The following is an 18416-nucleotide window of genomic DNA, read 5'->3' as shown; positions in this document are numbered from 1 at the left end:
GGGGTATAATTAGGATTTATTCTTTCTTTTGATCTTTGCATATCGTAAATAAATAAATAAATAAATAATCCTAAATAAGTAATATAGTCTTTTATTGGGAATGCCACAAAATTCAGACAAGTTACTGGGTCTTTCTTTTAAAGCAAACAATTCACATTTTTTTAAATATTTATAGCTAACCCTGATACTAAACAGAATTCATTTCTTTGAAGACATATAAAATAAACTCTGAGATATCTTCTTTGAACTCTTTATAAAATTCACAGGTCAGCCCATCATTACCTGGTGCTTTATTACGTTTAAGCTTTTCAGTGCTTTTATGAATTTCTTCAAGAGTTATTTCTTGATCACCCTGGACAACAAAACCAGTCTTAAGTCGCTGGGGTATATTTGTAGCAATAGCCAAAAATACATTGTATGGGTCAAAATTATCGATTTTTCTTTTATGCCAAAAATCATCAGGATATTAAGTAAAGATCATGTTCCATGAAGATATTTTGTAAATTTCGTACCGTAAATGTATCAAAACTTAATTTTTTGATTAGTAATATGCATTGCTAAGAACTTCATTTGGACAACTTTAAAGGAGATTTTCTCAATATTTAGATTTTTTTGCACCCTCAGATTCCAGATTTTCATATACAGTGGGGCAAAAAAGTATTTAGTCAGCCACCAATTGTGCAAGTTCTCCCACTTAAAAAGATGAGAGAGGCCTGTAATTTTCATCATAGGTATACCTCAACTATGAGAGACGAAATGAGGGAAAAAAAATCCAGAAAATCATATTGTAGGATTTTTAAAGAATTTATTTGCAAATTATGGTGGAAAATAAGTATTTGGTCAATAACAAAATTTCATCTCAATACTTTGTTATATATCCTTTGTTGGCAATGACAGAGGTCAAACGTTTTCTGTAAGTCTTCACACACTGTTGCTGGTATTTTGGCCCATTCCTCCATGCAGATCTCCTCTAGAGCAGTAATGTTTTGGGGCTGTCGCTGGGCAACACGGACTTTCAACTCCCTCCAAAGATTTTCGATGGGGTTGAGATCTGGAGACTGGCTAGGCCACTCCAGGACCTTGAAATGCTTCTTACGAAGCCACTCCTAAATGTTTGTTCTCGATACGGTTGCTTTCGCTTGCAAAACGCTGTGCACAGGCTTGCAATACTTTTGGCTGTATTTGGGCGAAACAACAGTGCCAAAAGTGTAAGCACGGAAAAATGGAAGTCAGAAGAATACAGATCATATTTATTTTGCCTTCGCATGAAGTTGCAGTTTCTGTCGTGAATTACACTTACAAAAACAATAAAAGGCTGCAAATCTTTTTTCTTACGCTTGAAACGCGATTTACACTTTAACAAATCTTTTCTTGCGCATGCAAAATTAATTTATGCTTGCTATCTCATGTACACTTTCACAAATCTTACCCTGCGCTTGCAAATCGTTTTGACGTCATTTTACCTTCATAGGGAACAGTTTAATAATTCGTGAGTACGGTTTATAAACTGAGGGAACGGATTACAAAACCGTCGGCACGGATTGTTTTTTTTTTTCTCCTACAGGTGACTTCCCGGGCTCCGTAATTAATCAATGTCTAATCTGATGAAAAAAAAAAAAATTATTTAATGTTATCCACGTTATATTTCATCTGCAGTAACACTGTGAACTTTCATAATGATACGTTTGGTCATTAACTTTCCAAATGCATCATTATGCAAACACATGAGCAGAGTTCTCAACATGAAAGACCCTCGATGTGCTTCTTTATTTCTCTCCAATAAGGTAGGAAATCAAATTAAACGAAATGTGGATGATGTTAACTGTGATAAGATGATTGACAGGGCAGTTTAAACAGTTACATGATGCCCGTTACTAAGCAACAGAGAGTCCGTTAAAGATTAATTAAACATTTGTGAGGGGAAAAATTGTGTTTGTATATAATCATCCATGATAACAATGCCTGTTTGTGAAAATTGGAAAGTTTTATGGGAAGCTTGCTAATATTAAAATTACAATTAATAAGAAATTCTTTTTTCAAAAGTAATATTAGGAATGAAATATCATAGCTTATCTTTTGAATGGATATAATTTTGTATCCACTTAATTTTAAAATAGTGTTAGATGTTTCAAAATCAAGCAATTAATAATAATTAATAATTAATTCATTACATTTATATGGTGCTTTCCTGGGAACTCAAAGCGCTTTTACAATGTCAGGGGGAATCACCTCATCCGCCACCAGTGTGTAGCAACCTGGATTATGCGACGGCAGCCAGAGTGTGCCAGAATGCCCACCACACACCACACAAAAGAACATTTAAACCCACCTTGGTTAAGTGGATTACAAAATATTTTTTTATTCAAATAATGTTTATTTTTCCAAATAAAATTATATATGCATTTATTTATCTCATTAATGATACTTTTGGAATATCTATAGCCATTGCGGTGTAAACTAGTCTGGATAAACCTTCAGATTTTGATAATAAAACTCTCCCGTTTAAAGAAAGGTCTCTCATCAGCCAAATGTTACTTTTTTTTTTTATTTGATTAATTATTGGGGTATAATTAGGATTTATTCTTTCTTTTTGATCTTTGCATATCGTAAATAAATAAATAAATAAATAATCCTAAATAAGTAATATAGTCTTTTATTGGGAATGCCACAAAATTCAGACAAGTTACTGGGTCTTTCTTTTAAAGCAAACAATTCACATTTTTTTAAATATTTATAGCTAACCCTGATACTAAACAGAATTCATTTCTTTGAAGACATATAAAATAAACTCTGAGATATCTTCTTTGAACTCTTTATAAAATTCACAGGTCAGCCCATCATTACCTGGTGCTTTATTACGTTTAAGCTTTTCAGTGCTTTTATGAATTTCTTCAAGAGTTATTTCTTGATCACCCTGGACAACAAAACCAGTCTTAAGTCGCTGGGGTATATTTGTAGCAATAGCCAAAAATACATTGTATGGGTCAAAATTATCGATTTTTCTTTTATGCCAAAAATCATCAGGATATTAAGTAAAGATCATGTTCCATGAAGATATTTTGTAAATTTCGTACCGTAAATGTATCAAAACTTAATTTTTTGATTAGTAATATGCATTGCTAAGAACTTCATTTGGACAACTTTAAAGGAGATTTTCTCAATATTTAGATTTTTTTGCACCCTCAGATTCCAGATTTTCATATACAGTGGGGCAAAAAAGTATTTAGTCAGCCACCAATTGTGCAAGTTCTCCCACTTAAAAAGATGAGAGAGGCCTGTAATTTTCATCATAGGTATACCTCAACTATGAGAGACGAAATGAGGGAAAAAAATCCAGAAAATCATATTGTAGGATTTTAAAGAATTTATTTGCAAATTATGGTGGAAAATAAGTATTTGGTCAATAACAAAATTTCATCTCAATACTTTGTTATATATCCTTTGTTGGCAATGACAGAGGTCAAACGTTTTCTGTAAGTCTTCACACACTGTTGCTGGTATTTTGGCCCATTCCTCCATGCAGATCTCCTCTAGAGCAGTAATGTTTTGGGGCTGTCGCTGGGCAACACGGACTTTCAACTCCCTCCAAAGATTTTCGATGGGGTTGAGATCTGGAGACTGGCTAGGCCACTCCAGGACCTTGAAATGCTTCTTACGAAGCCACTCCTAAATGTTTGTTCTCGATACGGTTGCTTTCGCTTGCAAAACGCTGTGCACAGGCTTGCAATACTTTTGGCTGTATTTGGGCGAAACAACAGTGCCAAAAGTGTAAGCACGGAAAAATGGAAGTCAGAAGAATACAGATCATATTTATTTTGCCTTCGCATGAAGTTGCAGTTTCACAATACGTGAATTACACTTACAAAAACAATAAAAGGCTGCAAATCTTTTTTTCTTACGCTTGAAACGCGATTTACACTTTAACAAATCTTTTCTTGCGCATGCAAAATTAATTTATGCTTGCTATCTCATGTACACTTTCACAAATCTTACCCTGCGCTTGCAAATCGTTTTGACGTCATTTTACCTTCATAGGGAACAGTTTAATAATTCGTGAGTACGGTTTATAAACTGAGGGAACGGATTACAAAACCGTCGGCACGGATTGTTTTTTTTTTTCTCCTACAGGTGACTTCCCGGGCTCCGTAATTAATCAATGTCTAATCTGATGAAAAAAAAAAAAATTATTTAATGTTATCCACGTTATATTTCATCTGCAGTAACACTGTGAACTTTCATAATGATACGTTTGGTCATTAACTTTCCAAATGCATCATTATGCAAACACATGAGCAGAGTTCTCAACATGAAAGACCCTCGATGTGCTTCTTTATTTCTCTCCAATACGGTAGGAAATCAAATTAAACGAAATGTGGATGATGTTAACTGTGATAAGATGATTGACAGGGCAGTTTAAACAGTTACATGATGCCCGTTACTAAGCAACAGAGAGTCCGTTAAAGACGCAGCTATGACGAAGTAGTATCAATAATTTTCACATATATTTGAACTTTTTTGTACATAGTTCTTCTCATAAAGTAGGTTTAAGTTTACTTCTGATGGTTTGTGTGTTAAAAAAAAAATCATTGTTTGGCAATGTCTAGGGGTGAATACTAAAAAAAGTTCTTGTTTTTCTTAATTTTAACAGAGGCCAAAAGGGGAAAGGCACACTTTCAAGTTCAGTACGAGAAATGGAAAGGAAATCATAGCGGAATATGACACATCCCAAACTGTGTTTGGAGCAATTAATAAGTTCGACACATTTAGCAGTCCTGACAAGATGGGGAAGGAAATAATAATCATAAGATCCAAAGGCACAATTTCTGGAGCAGTTGTGAAGACAGATTTCCCCTGCTGTCTTATTGAAGATGATGAGAACTTTAAAATAAGCTTATACAACAGTGAAAATGCATCTACAAATCAGGAAACAACTACAGATACTGACCCTCAAAGCTTAGTCACTTTTTACATCAGAACGAGAGGGAAGAAAATTAAAACAATAATGAAGAGCAGTGTTTTTGCGACAAACAACCTTGACTACGTTTGTGTATTTGCACACAAAGGAGACATTCTGGAAGAGGCTCTTCAGCGTGATGGCAGATTTATTGATAACATTTTTGACAATAGCAGTGAACTCATTGATGATGGTGACAGAAGCTATAAAATGAATTTGACTGTAGATCATTGTGATGGCATGAAATTTCAGTTATATGTTAATAATCCTGGAAAAAAGCCAAAAAATCGTGCAAAGAACAATGGCAAGCCCAACAACACAGAACAAAAAACAACGCAAGAGATAAAGACAAAAGTCACAGATCCTTCAACTGAAAACCATGCAGCTCAGAATACTGCTGGAAATTCTGGAGATTTGGCTGGTGATTCAAGTCAGAATCCCAACAACACTAGGCAAGAAAAAAACCAAGATGGAAACACAAAGTTCACAAATCCTTCAACTAAACAGTATGTCGCTAAACCCATTGAAGATTCTGAAGAGATTCTGGAAATGCTGCGTGATCAGTATCCAGTTTTACTGAAGCAATTACAGCAGCGAAAGAAACTAAAGGACAAGTCTGAGGTCCAAAAGTTCTTCAGAGAAGAATATGGTAAGAGTGTTGAGAATTTCTTGAAGGTGAAGAAAGTAAAGCAGCTCATGAGACTCTCTGACTCTGTGTGTCAGATTCGACAGGGAGAGTCTGCTTTAGGAACTGGTTTCTTGCTCTTCGACAGATACATCCTCACTAATGCTCATGTTATTGGAGAATCTACTGATGTTACAAAAGTTAACACTGCAGAGTTCACAGCTGTATTTGGTTATGAAGACCTGGATTCAAAGGATAGCAAGCGCATACCAGTTGAACAACTCACAGCTTACTTTCTTGGAATGGACGATGAAGGAAGGTATCTTGACTATGCTCTTCTTGAACTTGATGATGTTGAAAACACTGCTAAGTATCCTGATTTGCTTTATTATTACCGTCCAAACGCTCCTATTAACAGAGGTCAGATCTGTATTGTTGGACATCCAGGTGAAGGGGTTAAGAAAATGGACCCCTGCTTCATCATTGAGAGGGACAATCGACTAGAGGCTGCAAATAAACATGCATCCGAGAATCAACATTTAATTCATCTTATAAAGGAAAAGTACTCGGAACAGAAATGGGACTTTTCAGCATATGAAAACGAGATTACTTATAACTCTTGTTTCTTTCACGGATCTTCTGGCTCTCCAGTTTTTGATGTAGACTGCAATCTGATTGGCATCCACACTGGTGGCTATAAGTACAAAGAAGAAGGAGATACAACTTGCAGCGTTATGGAATATGGCTTTTCCATGCAGCCCATCCTGGATAGCATCAGAGCACAGGCTAAGATAAAAGGTTTGCCAAATATCATCAATGCCATAGATGCCTACAGCAAGCAACAGAATCAGATCGACACTAAGATGGAAAGTGCTGAAGAGTCCGACAAGAATTGAATTAATCTGTCCACACGTCTGTGCTGCCATTTTTTGTGACTGCAAAACCTTAAATTTTGAGAGACCTAAAAATCAGACTGGGATTTGTCAATGTCATTGAGTTTCACTCCACGGTACGTAATATTTAGAGATGATTTGAGTGTTTAAAAGTTATGTTCTGTTTCTCTTATTTTTGTATGTAATGTAAAGTAAAGTAATTTATCTCACCTACAGGTGATTTTAGGTCTAATTCATGCCAAGGGAGCAGAACAGTGAGCATTATTCATTTGACAAAGACCAAAGAGACAGTTATAGATCATTCTTTATTGTATTTTCATTCACACTTGTGTATTCATAGATATTCACATACATACTCATTTAACACAAATAATTCACAAATATTGTTTGTTATTTTTACTTTTAATTTTTTTGTGCTGATGTTACTGATCTTAATATTTTGCTTTTGCAGTAAGGGATCATGTTCAAGCTTCCACATCAAATCATCTTTGAATCACACAAAATTAACACCAAATTAACTGATTTGACAGAATCACTGTAATGTGAGACAAGAATACACAAATCTGTATCTTCACCAAAATAAATACATTTAGAATGACATTTTTCAGTTTACAGCAAATCACTGTTGTTCATGCGTTCATGGTCAATTTAGATGTACATTACATTAAATTAAACTATTTCTATGACGAATACAGCTTGGTTTGTTTGTCCCACTTACGTTTATTATTCCATTAATGTGAACCTTGTATAATGCATGTAATGTTGTTGGTGTGTGCTGATTTTATTCATCATGTTGAGAAGCTTCTAAGATCTTCAGTTTGTTGGGTCTGGAAAATTTTGTGAATGTCCTGTACAGCAGAAATGTAATCATAATTAAAGGTGCCATAGAATGCATTGATACAATATTTTAAATTGTTCTCTGATATCTACATAGAAGGTATGTGGCATAGGTAAGGGCAAACATTCTCCAGAAACAGTCTTACATGTCTATTTACAACCCTAGGATTTCTCCCTAGAATGAAATGGTCTGTTTTTACCTTATTTGGAAGGGTCATGAATAATAATGTTTAGCTCTGCTCTGGACTGGCTGTCTCACAGTGCGGCTCATTTCAGTAGCTCACACAGGAGGAAGGAAACACAGAGAAAATATATATTTCAATACTTTCTTGCGCAGTTATATCATTGGGTAATCATCGCAGTTATATCATCGCAGTTATATCAGTTTTCCATTCTATGGAACCTTTAATAAAAACACAACCTTAATTTGTATTTCACACATGCAATTACAATAAAGACTCTTAAGTTAAGTTAAGTTAAGTTAGTGACGTATTGTCAAGTATGGTGACCCATACTCGAAATTAGTGCTCTGCATTTAACCCATCCACAAACACAATCACATATTGATCAAGTATTTTTGCCATCTTGCCAGATTAAATAGAAATGCTTCCTATTTTTTTTTATATATTTTTAATTAAAATGGTTCAAATAAAGTAGGGTGAAGTTGGGATGCTGGGATCTTTTAGTTTTGAAGCAGAGCTGTTATATTCTACCTCTCTGAGTTCATCTCTGCTCCTGCGGTTTGGCTGGAAGCGGTTCAGACGTGAGGAGACACGATCATCTCCATGACCCAGAACTCTGAGCACATCATCCACAGACACACCCACTTCATCAGACTCCACCCCCCTCTCCTCGTCTTCATCAGCGTCACACTCCTCTACTCCAGCGCCCTCCATATACGGTACAGACTACAGCAGGAACACAGCGGTTTGAAACAAAACCAGAGTGAACCTCATGAAAACACATTTCAAATATTTCACAATGTCAGTAATACATTATTTTTGTGCATCACAGTAATGAGAAGTCAGTACTTGGTTGAATACAAAATGATGTCAATGCAAATCTTCTAAAAACAGGATTTTTTTTTCTGTTAACCATGTCATACTGTGTGTACCTGTGTGAGGGGGCTGGTGTGTTTATAGTGCAGTGTGTGTCCGATCACGAGGCTGAGAGCTCTGGTGAAGCCCTGAGCCGGTTCAGGATGGCAGCAGAAATACAGCAGCATGCTCAGATAGTCCAGCATCAGCGGAGATGAGTGTGTGCTCGCAAACAGACTGAAGAAAAACTACACACAGAAACAAGGAAAAAATTACATATATGTTCATACACAGATTGTCTATTCAGAACATCTTTTGGGAAACATCACAGTTGCAGTCAAAGTTAAGGGAATACTTCACTCGAAAATGAAAATTTGCTGAGAATTTACTCAACCATTCAAGATGTAGATGAGTTTGTTTCTTCACAGAAACAGATTTGGAGAAATGTAGCATTATATCACTTGCTCACCGATGGATCCTCTGCAGTGAATGGGTGCCGTCAGAATGAGTTAAAGGGTTACTCCACCCCAAAATGGAAATTTTGTCATTAATCACTTACCCCCATGTCGTTCCAAACCCGTAAAAGCTTTGTTCGTCTTCGGAACACAATTTAAAGGGTTACTCCACCCCTGTGTCAGCTGCATACCGGATACGCTGTTTTCATTCAAATCAAAGCGTAAATACACGTAGAAGACGTATCCGTGCGGTGCGGCTGACACAGAACAGCATACGCTATTTGCGTCCAGCGGATATTCTCCAAAATGGCGCTACACTGACACAGAGGAGACGAATTGTTGAATAAAGTCGTTATTTTGTGGTTTATTTGCGTACAAAAAGTATTCTCGCAGCTTCATAACGTATCGGTTAAACCACTGATGGCAGATGGACTATTCTGACGATGTCTTTCATACTTTTCTGGGCCTTGACATTGTTAATTGTTTGGCAGTCAATGGGACAGTCACAAACCTCCCGGTTTTCATCCAAAATATCTTAAATTGTGTTCCGAAGACGAACAAAGCTTTTACAGGTTTGGAACGACATGGGGGTAATTGATTAATAAAATTTGCATTTTGGGGTGGAGCAGCCCTTTAAAAACACCTATAAGGCTTGAAGTTAAAAATGCCTTGATGGATTTGTTTCTTACAAACATGCAGCTTTTCTCTTTGCAAACACGGAGTGAGAGACTGGATTGTGGATTACTTGTGGACTATTGTGATGTTTTTATCAGCTGTTTAGACTGTCATTCTGACGGCACCCATTCACTGCAGAGGATCCACTGGTGAGCAAGTGATGTAATGCTACATTTCTTCAAATCTGTTCTGTTGGAAACAAAATCATCTACTGTACATCTTGGATGGGCTAAGGGTGAGCATATTTTCAGCAAATTTTCATTTTTTGGTGAACTACGCATTTATTCAGTTATGTTGTACTGCATATTAAAGGGTCAAATTATAAGGAATGAAGTTATACTTTATCTTTTCTGCTATAAAAGCTTAATGTTTAAGTTCACAAAAATCTTTTAACCTGCTGCATTACCTTCTTAAGATTGGCTAGTCTGTCATAGGGCAGAGGTTCATCTCTTTCACTGGGAAACCACAATTCAACCTGATCAAAAAACAAAACACATTAAATTGAACTTACAGGCACATATAAATGAGGCAAGATTATACAAACGAGGCTTGCTTTCATTCATTTTAACCTTAGAAACAGCATGCAGGGGAAATAAAATTAACTATAGAACCATATTTGAATTATTAAAATGCTGTAAAAGTGATTATACTACAAAAATCTGTTGTTTATAGGTCTGTGTGTAGTTTAATGTTTCAGTGATGCTCTATGAGTGTAATAGACCTGTGCATATTGTTCTTGTGTGAGGAGTCCAGTTCCTGCAGTGTCGACAGCTCTGTAGCACTGGAGGGTTTTTAACAGCTGAGTCTGAGAGAGAAACGGCCACGGCAGAGCCGCACTGAGCAGAAACTGACGCCAGTCAAACATCTCAGAGTCCTGAGCTAATACACACACCAGCTCATCGACCTACACAACCAATAGCACATGTTATCATGCGAGTACAAGCAGGCTTGTCTGTAAAGGGAGAGTCACATTAGTGCATTTTTGGCAAAATCTTGTGGGCAAAAAGGTCCATTGTCAATAGTGTAATGATTAATGAAGCTCACACAGAAGTCACTTTCATATCAAGCAGTTTTCTGTTAGTCAACGCAGGGAATTTGAGTGATAAACTTAAAAATGTTGTGAAATCTGTTTGGGGAAATCTTCCACGTTTTTATATACCCAAGCCAAAGCAATGAAGACACTTTTAAAGTGAATAAATTTCATCCACATTCTTTAAGAAAGTTGGTTGGTTGGGAAAGGAAATTAAGTATGAATAATTGCTACCAAAGACGCACAACAAACCATGGAGGAGTTTATCATTTAGTTGAGTGAAGATGTACCTGTGAGGGGGTGATATGCATCCAGGGGTCAGGCAGGACATCACTACCCACGTGAGGAGAGGTTAACTCATGCAGAACGTCAGTCAACTCATTACTGCACATCAGACCTGAACACATCACACAATACACAAACAACAAAATACAGTAAACTAGCTTCTGCTGAAACATGTTGCATTCAGTTCACTTCTGCTGGGTTCTGTTCATTAAGTTATGCACCCAAGACTTGTTTACCCAAAATTACAGTTTTGGAACAACATGAGAATAAATAAATAATGATAATTTTTTTTTTGGTAAATTATCCCTTTATTTAATTTAAATTTAAATGAGTTGTTTGAGTAATGCTGATTCTGACCGGTAGGTGCAGTCTTGTGCAGCTGAGCGCAGAGGATGTGCAGCTGTTGGACAGTCAGGGTGCTGTTTTTGGACTGCTCCAGCAGGGATCGGCGTGGAGCGGGAGACGGACTCGCCACGACAAGTGTGTCTCCATCCACACAGAAATCAGCGCTCTGCAGCACCAGCTCATGATGGATCTGAACTCCATTCTCAATGTGCTGCCGCACCAACTCTGACAGCTGGTCGATACTAGTAAACATACACAAACATATTATGCACATATAAATTAATTTATGAACGTGTACACTATGATGAGAAGCACAATTGGTATTGTTAGGTTATTTTCCTAAAACATGTTAAGAAAATGTTCCAGTCATATTGTCATGCAGAGTGAAATTATTTTTGCTAAACATATTTCTCCTGTTTTATAAGTTCTTTTGTTGTTCGTGCGTGGATATATATATATATACACTGTATACACATACACACGTGTGTCTGTATCTAACTTTTTATGAAAGTATAAATTTTTTAATTTAACTTTTAATAAACAGAAGAAAATATATCTAAAAGTTAACATAAAAATATCTAATATAAAAAATATATTTTAAGTATATTCCAAATACCAAAAATAAGTTAACTAAGAATTCCTTGCAAAACAAGAATTTATACATAATGGCTTTTGTTTTACTAATTAATTTTATGCTATTTTTAATTTAAAGTAATAATTTGAAGAGTCAACTAATTTTGCAAATGTGATTTGGAGTGAAATTCTAAGATTCCCCAATTAGAAGTACATTATTTAAATTGGTGTCTGCAGGACAATTGCAACCAAGAGAGCCAATACAGTGTTCTCATCCTCTCTGGATCTCTGGTCACCGATCTTCCTCTCACCTGTTCATCTCAGACAGGAAGCGAGTTCCCAGCCACTCCTCCATGTTTCCGTAGGCCTGCTCTGCTTTCTGTTGCAAACTGCTCACCGTTCTCAGCGCGTGAGCCTTTATCAGCTCCAGACGCAGCTTCACTGCATGTTCTGCCCGCATACGTAAAACATTCTTACTGTTTATACATCACATGAACACATAACATCCTGAAGCTGAGGCTAGCTCACGGCATACCTTCACGTTTCAGTGCAGCTGTGAATTCCTGTTTGATTCTCTTCCTCTCTGCTTTCCTCTTGACCTCCTCAGGGTTCCTCTCCACCACAGGTTGAGGACTGGGCTCCTGTGGAGGGGTTGAGCACCTAAAACAACACACACTCATTAGTGCCAACACATAACACAGCTGAAACTCGTTTTATAAATGACGGAGCGGTGGCTTTTCTTCACCTTTCTTTTTCCCAGCTTTCTTATTGTCCGTAGCAGAGTTTGAAGTCTGCACTCTCTGTGCCTCCATCTGCTTCTGTTCTTCATCACCCTCCTCTTCTTCTCGCTGCTGTGTCTCTGCCAGCACCTGACACACAGTTGTGTGCAAACACACATGAAGACAGAGGCACAGTCAGAGGTAAGTATATTGAAATTTTACAAATACAGCTCACCCGATCAGAATTTTGAGCTGACTTTTCAGCATCATTACTCCAGTCTTCAGTGTCACATCCTTCAGAAATTATTCTAATATGCTGATTTGCATTTGCATTCCTTATTTTTTTATCAATGCTGACAAGAGTTTTGCTGTTTAATAATTTTTTTGTGGTAATCGTGATGCAGTTTTTCCTGATTGTTTGATGAATAGAAAGTTCAAAAGAACAGCATTTATTTGAAATGGAAATCTTCTGTAACATTATAAACTGTCACTTTTGGTCATTTCTAATGTGTATTTAAAAGTACTATTTTTTTCCTCACATAGCTACCGCAATCACTGTTTCCTGCTGAAGTAAAGACAGATTACAACCTAATATAGTTAAAGTTGCTGATAACTGATCTTCAAGGGAGGTGAGGTTTAACAATGCCAGTGTTCTCAAATTATTATCTACTGGCAAAACAGGGCCCCATATTTTTAAGCTTACCAGCAAAACCATTACGAGACACACTGATATAAACACACACCATGCTCCTGATGGCGCTGAGTGCTGTCTGGAAGAACTCCTGCAGTAGTTTCTCATCAGGATGGTGCAGAACCTGTCTGAGCTGCTCAGAAGCGGGAGATCTGCAGGAAACCAATGGAAACCTGACAGCACAAACACATCCAGTTTTCAACAAACATGCTTAACCTATATCATTTTCATACACACCCAAAGACAAAAATGGAAAGCACACATACAATTTAGTTTTCTTCTGGTCCTCCATTTCAGAGTCTTTTTCCTCAGCACTCTTTGCGAGTCTCTCTGACGGCACGGGAGCAGGGCTAAAATATGAATTTGTTATATTGTACCACATTAAAGAGTCTATCTAAATAACTTTACAGTAAAAAAAACAATGTCTATGTTCAGAAATTAATGCTAATGCACTGTTTACTGCACAGTATAAACTGCAAATTGCTAACTATTTATGTAAACTAGCATGTAAAACAGCAGACGTTATTGCTAAGATTGCATAATGCTTAAAAAGGCAATTAATATCATTATTTATTATTTAACTGCACTGACACTATCAGACAAGAACAAGACTTATAATATGAGACAGATTACTAATTACAGTAGCTCAGCAAAAGATCTATAGGCCTGTATTGTCTGTGGCATGATGATAAAACACGATAAGGTATGTAAGGTTCCTACATTTTTGGTTCCTCTAGCTCGACATGGTCATCTGCTGTGATGTCGATCAATGGGACACGACTGAAGCCACGTGTAGATTCAGGAAACGCAGTTTTACACATCGCTGAGTAATAATCTCTCAAAAGACACAATGAGTCTTGGAAGTGACCCACTTCTATCTGCGCGCACACACACACACACATGAACAGAACCATGAGATCTGAAACTCATCTAAGACGGTTCTGTGATGTTTTAGAGAGAAAGTGTGTGTATGTTACCTGCATTAATGCAGAATAATGGTTGATCAGTACAGCTGTGTGATCGTCCAACCAGCTATCATCAATGACACCTGCTCTCTCCTGCTCCGCCTCTTCCTTGCGCTTATCACAGATGTCCCAAAGACGCTCACGCAAGTCCTGCACAAATACACAACACACGCTGATCACAATAGGAAAATAAGCATAAATGTATGTGAGATAAATGCCATAAATTTTGTGAAAACTGTTCATTTGCAGCTATTTGTGATAAACCTGCAGCAAACAAATATTAATGAAAAACAGTTGCACCAAAACGTTGGCAACTGTGAATATTATATTTACTGCTTTGTTTGTTCGTTTTTAACAGTAAATACAATGTAACACAAATCAAATCTTAATACAAAACAAATATACAAAAGAAAAAATTTAAAAGCAGTACACACAAACATAACACATAAAAGAAACAAAAAATAAAAACAAATAAATAAACAAATTAAAAATTTTCCTTGCTTTATTGCAAATAAATATTCTGCAAATATATTTTAATGCTTTCTCCCAATCTTCACTGATTTTTGCTTTTTGAAAAATATGTAACTTCTGTGAGATTACAAAAAAAAAAAAAAGGTTACACTGCAAAAAGAAAAAAAAAGAGAAAAAAAACTTGTTTTTCGGTACAAGTACATATCATAAACATTCTTAAATAAAAATACATTTAGCTGAGGGTCTTCTGAAAATGTTATTATGTGTTTATATTTAATACACAAAAGCATATCTACCAGTGGGGTAACAAAAATGTATTTAATTTCAAAAGGAGAACAAGTTTACTTTTCTTTTTGGCATTTTTGACTTTATTATGATAGGACAGATCAGAGTTGATAAGAAGCGAAGTGGGAGAGAGAGAGAGAGAGAGAGAGAGAGGGAAGCGGGATCAGGAAAGGTTCTTGAGTTGGATTTGAACTCGGGACGCCTGTAGCACAACAGTGCTGTATGTCGGTGCACTGCCCACAAGGCTATCAGTGCCGACTACATTTCTTACCCCATTAGTAGAACTGTTTAGCACAGACATTTAGTTTCGATACAAGACTTTATATCTTGTCATTTTCCTTCTCAAGTAAATGTATCTTGATTTTAGAATGTTTAGATATATGTACTTGAAAACAAGACAAAAATACTGAAGAAAATCTTTTTTCCCCCCAGTGTAGGAGATTGTCTCACATCTAGTCTTTGATGGAGTTCTCCTTTGGTCTCCTCATCCTCTCTGATGTTGTCAGGAACGCTGTTATAATCACGCTGCCACGCGCTTACAAACTCCTGCTTCAGATCCGGCTTCTGTAGGTACTGCCTGAAGTTCTCCCTGAAACATACAAACACACACATATTATACAGTTACACGCACATACACAGGCCTCTATGGCAAGCCGTTTTAACTTTTATTCATTCTCAGGATATGACTTCTTGATATCAACAATTCAATTTTCACTAGTTAAAATGTTCATTCTTGATATCAGGAATTAGATTTCCACTAGTAACAATGGTTATTTTTGATATCAGCAATTACATTTCCACTAGTAACAATGTTAATTCTTGATATCAACAATTAGATTTTCACTAGTTAAAATGCTAATTGTTGATATCAGCAATTAAATTGTTGATATCAAGAATTAAATTGTTGATATCTGTAATTGTATTTTCACTAGTTAAATGTCACCATAGGCTGCCATTCAAAAACAATTGTTGATATCAAGAATTAATTTCTTACTAGTAAAAATGTCTATTCTTGATATCAACAATTTAATTGTTGATATCAAGAATATAATTTCTGATATCAACAATTTAATTCTTGATATCAAGAATTAAATTGTTGATATCAAGAATTAAATTGTTGATATCAAGAATTTAATTGTTGATATCAAGAATAGACATTTTTACTAGTAAGAATTGTATTTCTGATATCAAGAATTAAATTGTTACTAGTAAGAAATTAATTCTTGATATCAACAATTGATTTTGAATGGCAGCCTATGGTGACATTTAACTAGTGAAAATACAATTACAGATATCAACAATTTAATTCTTGATATCAAGAATTAGCATTTTAACTAGTGAAAATGTAATTGTTGATATCAAGAATTAACATTGTTACTAGTGGAAATGCAATTGCTGATATCAAAAATAGCCATTGTTACTAGTGGAAATCTAATTCCTGATATCAAGAATGAACATTTTAACTAGTGAAAATTGAATTGTTGATATCAAGAAGTCATATCCTGAGAATGAATAAAAGTTAAAACGGCTTGCCATAGGCCTCATGTCACACACACAAGCACTGTTCTCTCACCGGATGTTGTGGTGAATGATGAACACATATTTATTATATTAAAACGTTTTTTGTGTCAACAAACCAGTTTGAGCCCTCTATACTTTATAATCCCTATATTAGATGTTCTATATTAAATTTCTACTTTAAATAAATGCTGTTCTTTTGAACTTCCTTATTATCCAAGAATTGTGATAAAACTGATTGAACAATGATGATTAGAAATGTTTCTTGAGCAGCAAATCTGCATATTAGAATGATTTCTGAAGGGTCATGTGACACTGAAGACTGGAGTAATGATGCTGAAAATTCAGCTTTGATCACAGGAATAAATTACATTATTTGTTTATTCAAATAGAACAAATTTCACAATATTACTGTTTTTTACGGAGCCCCTTAAAGGACATTGTGGTGGGAAAAATTCGGGGTGAGTGGAAAAAAATCAGGGTAGGAGGAAAAAATTATTTTCAAATGTTTTGCGTTCCCTCCAGAAACTTTGCGTTCTCTCGCAAAACCATTTGAGTTCGGACAAACTCTTCCTGTTTACTTTGCAGCTTGCAGTGGAGCTCGTATGTTCACAATGGAGCGGTTCATAGAGTTTTTATTTTGAACTTTGACTGAAGTATAAAGAAATACAGTCAGGTTAGTTCAAGCTTTAATGGCTTAATGTATTAAAACAGTGACATAGGACCAAATTCGATAATAATAAATACTAATAAAATTGTTAGGTTTATATTAATAACCTTATTACTAATATTACTATTAATAAAGGAGAATAGCCCAGAATATGAATGCAACGGATTTGGTATTTTTAAATCACCGTTTTCATTATAGCCTACCTTAAGCGTTTCATGAGGGAGAAAAAGCTTAGGCTACGTGCAGGGCGTTGCGTTCATATTCTGGGGTATTCTGCTTAGTAATATTATTAATAAGGTTATTAATATTAGCCTAATAATTTTATCAGCTTTTATTATTATCGAATTTGGTCCTCCAAGTCACCGTTTTAAAACATTAAGCCACATTAAGCGTTTTATTATGTCCCCAAACCGTGCCTTATTAATATACTGTAACTGACTTATTAATATATTTGAATCCAAGTTCAAAATAAAACTCTATGAACCGCTCCATTGTGAACATACGAGCTGCATGAACCATTCATTATAGCCTACCTTAAGCGTTTTCTATGGGGAAGAAAAGGCTTAAAGTGCAGGGCGTTGCATTCATATTCTGCTTTATTAATAGTAATATTATTAATAAGGTTATTAATGTTAGCCTAATAATTTTTATCAGGATTTATTATGATCGAATTTAGTCCTCCAATGTCACTGTTTTAAAACATTAAGCCACATTAAGCGTTTTAGAATGTCCCAAAACGTGCCTCGAAATAAGCACTGACTGTATTACTCTGAGTCTAAGTTCAAAATAAAACTCTATGAACCGCTCCATTGTGAACATACGAGCTCCACTGCAAGCTGCAAAGTAAACAGGAAGAGTTTGTCCGAACTCAAATGGTTTTGCGAGAGAACGCAAAGTTTCTCGAGGGAACACAAAACATTTTAAAATAATTTTTTCCTCCTACCCTGATTTTTTTTCCACTCATCCCGAATTTTTCCCACCACAATGTCCTTTAAGGGGCTCCGTAGTTTTTACTGCATTTTTGATCAAATAAATGCAGTCTTGGTGAGTAAAAGAGATTTTTCAAAAGCATTAAAAAGATTCAACCAAGTCAAAACATTTGAAGAGGTAGTGTACATCTGTTAGATATCAGAAAATTGGTGTCATTTTTTCATCTTAATTACAACAAATTCTCTAATTGGGGAGGAAGTTTTGAGTTCTGAAAGTTACAATACTAGTTTTAGCTCTGTGAAGTAGCCTTTACAGTTTTCATAGCACATCAATCTCTTTCAGGATATTGTTTTATTCATATCATCCCTTTAATGGAGTCATTGACATACAAATCTGATCTCATCTGACCTGCAAGCTAAGCTAGCAGACTGCATGGAAATCCCATGTGCTGTAAGCAT

General features: G+C 35.8%; 2 protein-coding genes across 6 annotated transcripts in view; one reads left to right on the top strand and one right to left on the bottom strand.

Annotated features, from left to right (window-relative positions):
* The window catches only part of LOC131541764 (serine protease FAM111A-like), a 20174-nt gene extending 13354 nt beyond the window's left edge, over window positions 1-6820 (top strand). For 3 of the 5 annotated variants that reach the window (XM_058777726.1, XM_058777723.1, XM_058777724.1), the window contains one exon: window positions 4649-6523. In XM_058777726.1, coding sequence (XP_058633709.1) covers window positions 4781-6475 — 1695 coding nt within the window. In that variant the 5' untranslated portion in view covers window positions 4649-4780 and the 3' untranslated portion in view covers window positions 6476-6523. Of the gene's footprint in view, window positions 1-1716; window positions 1785-4648; window positions 6589-6688 lie in introns of those variants that run through there. The other 2 variants (XR_009271579.1, XM_058777725.1) reach the window with 2 other exon arrangements.
* On the bottom strand, window positions 6760-18416 carry LOC131540811 (sperm flagellar protein 2-like). Its single transcript, XM_058776071.1, has 16 exons — window positions 18367-18416; window positions 15291-15429; window positions 14097-14234; window positions 13840-13997; window positions 13386-13469; window positions 13172-13292; window positions 12445-12578; window positions 12245-12369; window positions 12021-12159; window positions 11149-11378; window positions 10797-10903; window positions 10198-10380; window positions 9883-9951; window positions 8424-8594; window positions 8023-8217; window positions 6760-7320 (listed from the first exon to the last, which is right to left on the bottom strand). Exons 1-16 carry the CDS (start codon window positions 18414-18416, stop codon window positions 7261-7263), a joined length of 2103 nt encoding a protein of 700 aa, XP_058632054.1. The 3' UTR covers window positions 6760-7260.

The sequence above is a fragment of the Onychostoma macrolepis genome, chromosome 05 (genome assembly GCF_012432095.1).
Source record: "Onychostoma macrolepis isolate SWU-2019 chromosome 05, ASM1243209v1, whole genome shotgun sequence".
Lineage (NCBI taxonomy): Eukaryota > Metazoa > Chordata > Actinopteri > Cypriniformes > Cyprinidae > Onychostoma > Onychostoma macrolepis.
Note: the sequence above shows the minus strand (reverse complement) of the source record. Positions and strands in the feature narration are given on the sequence as shown.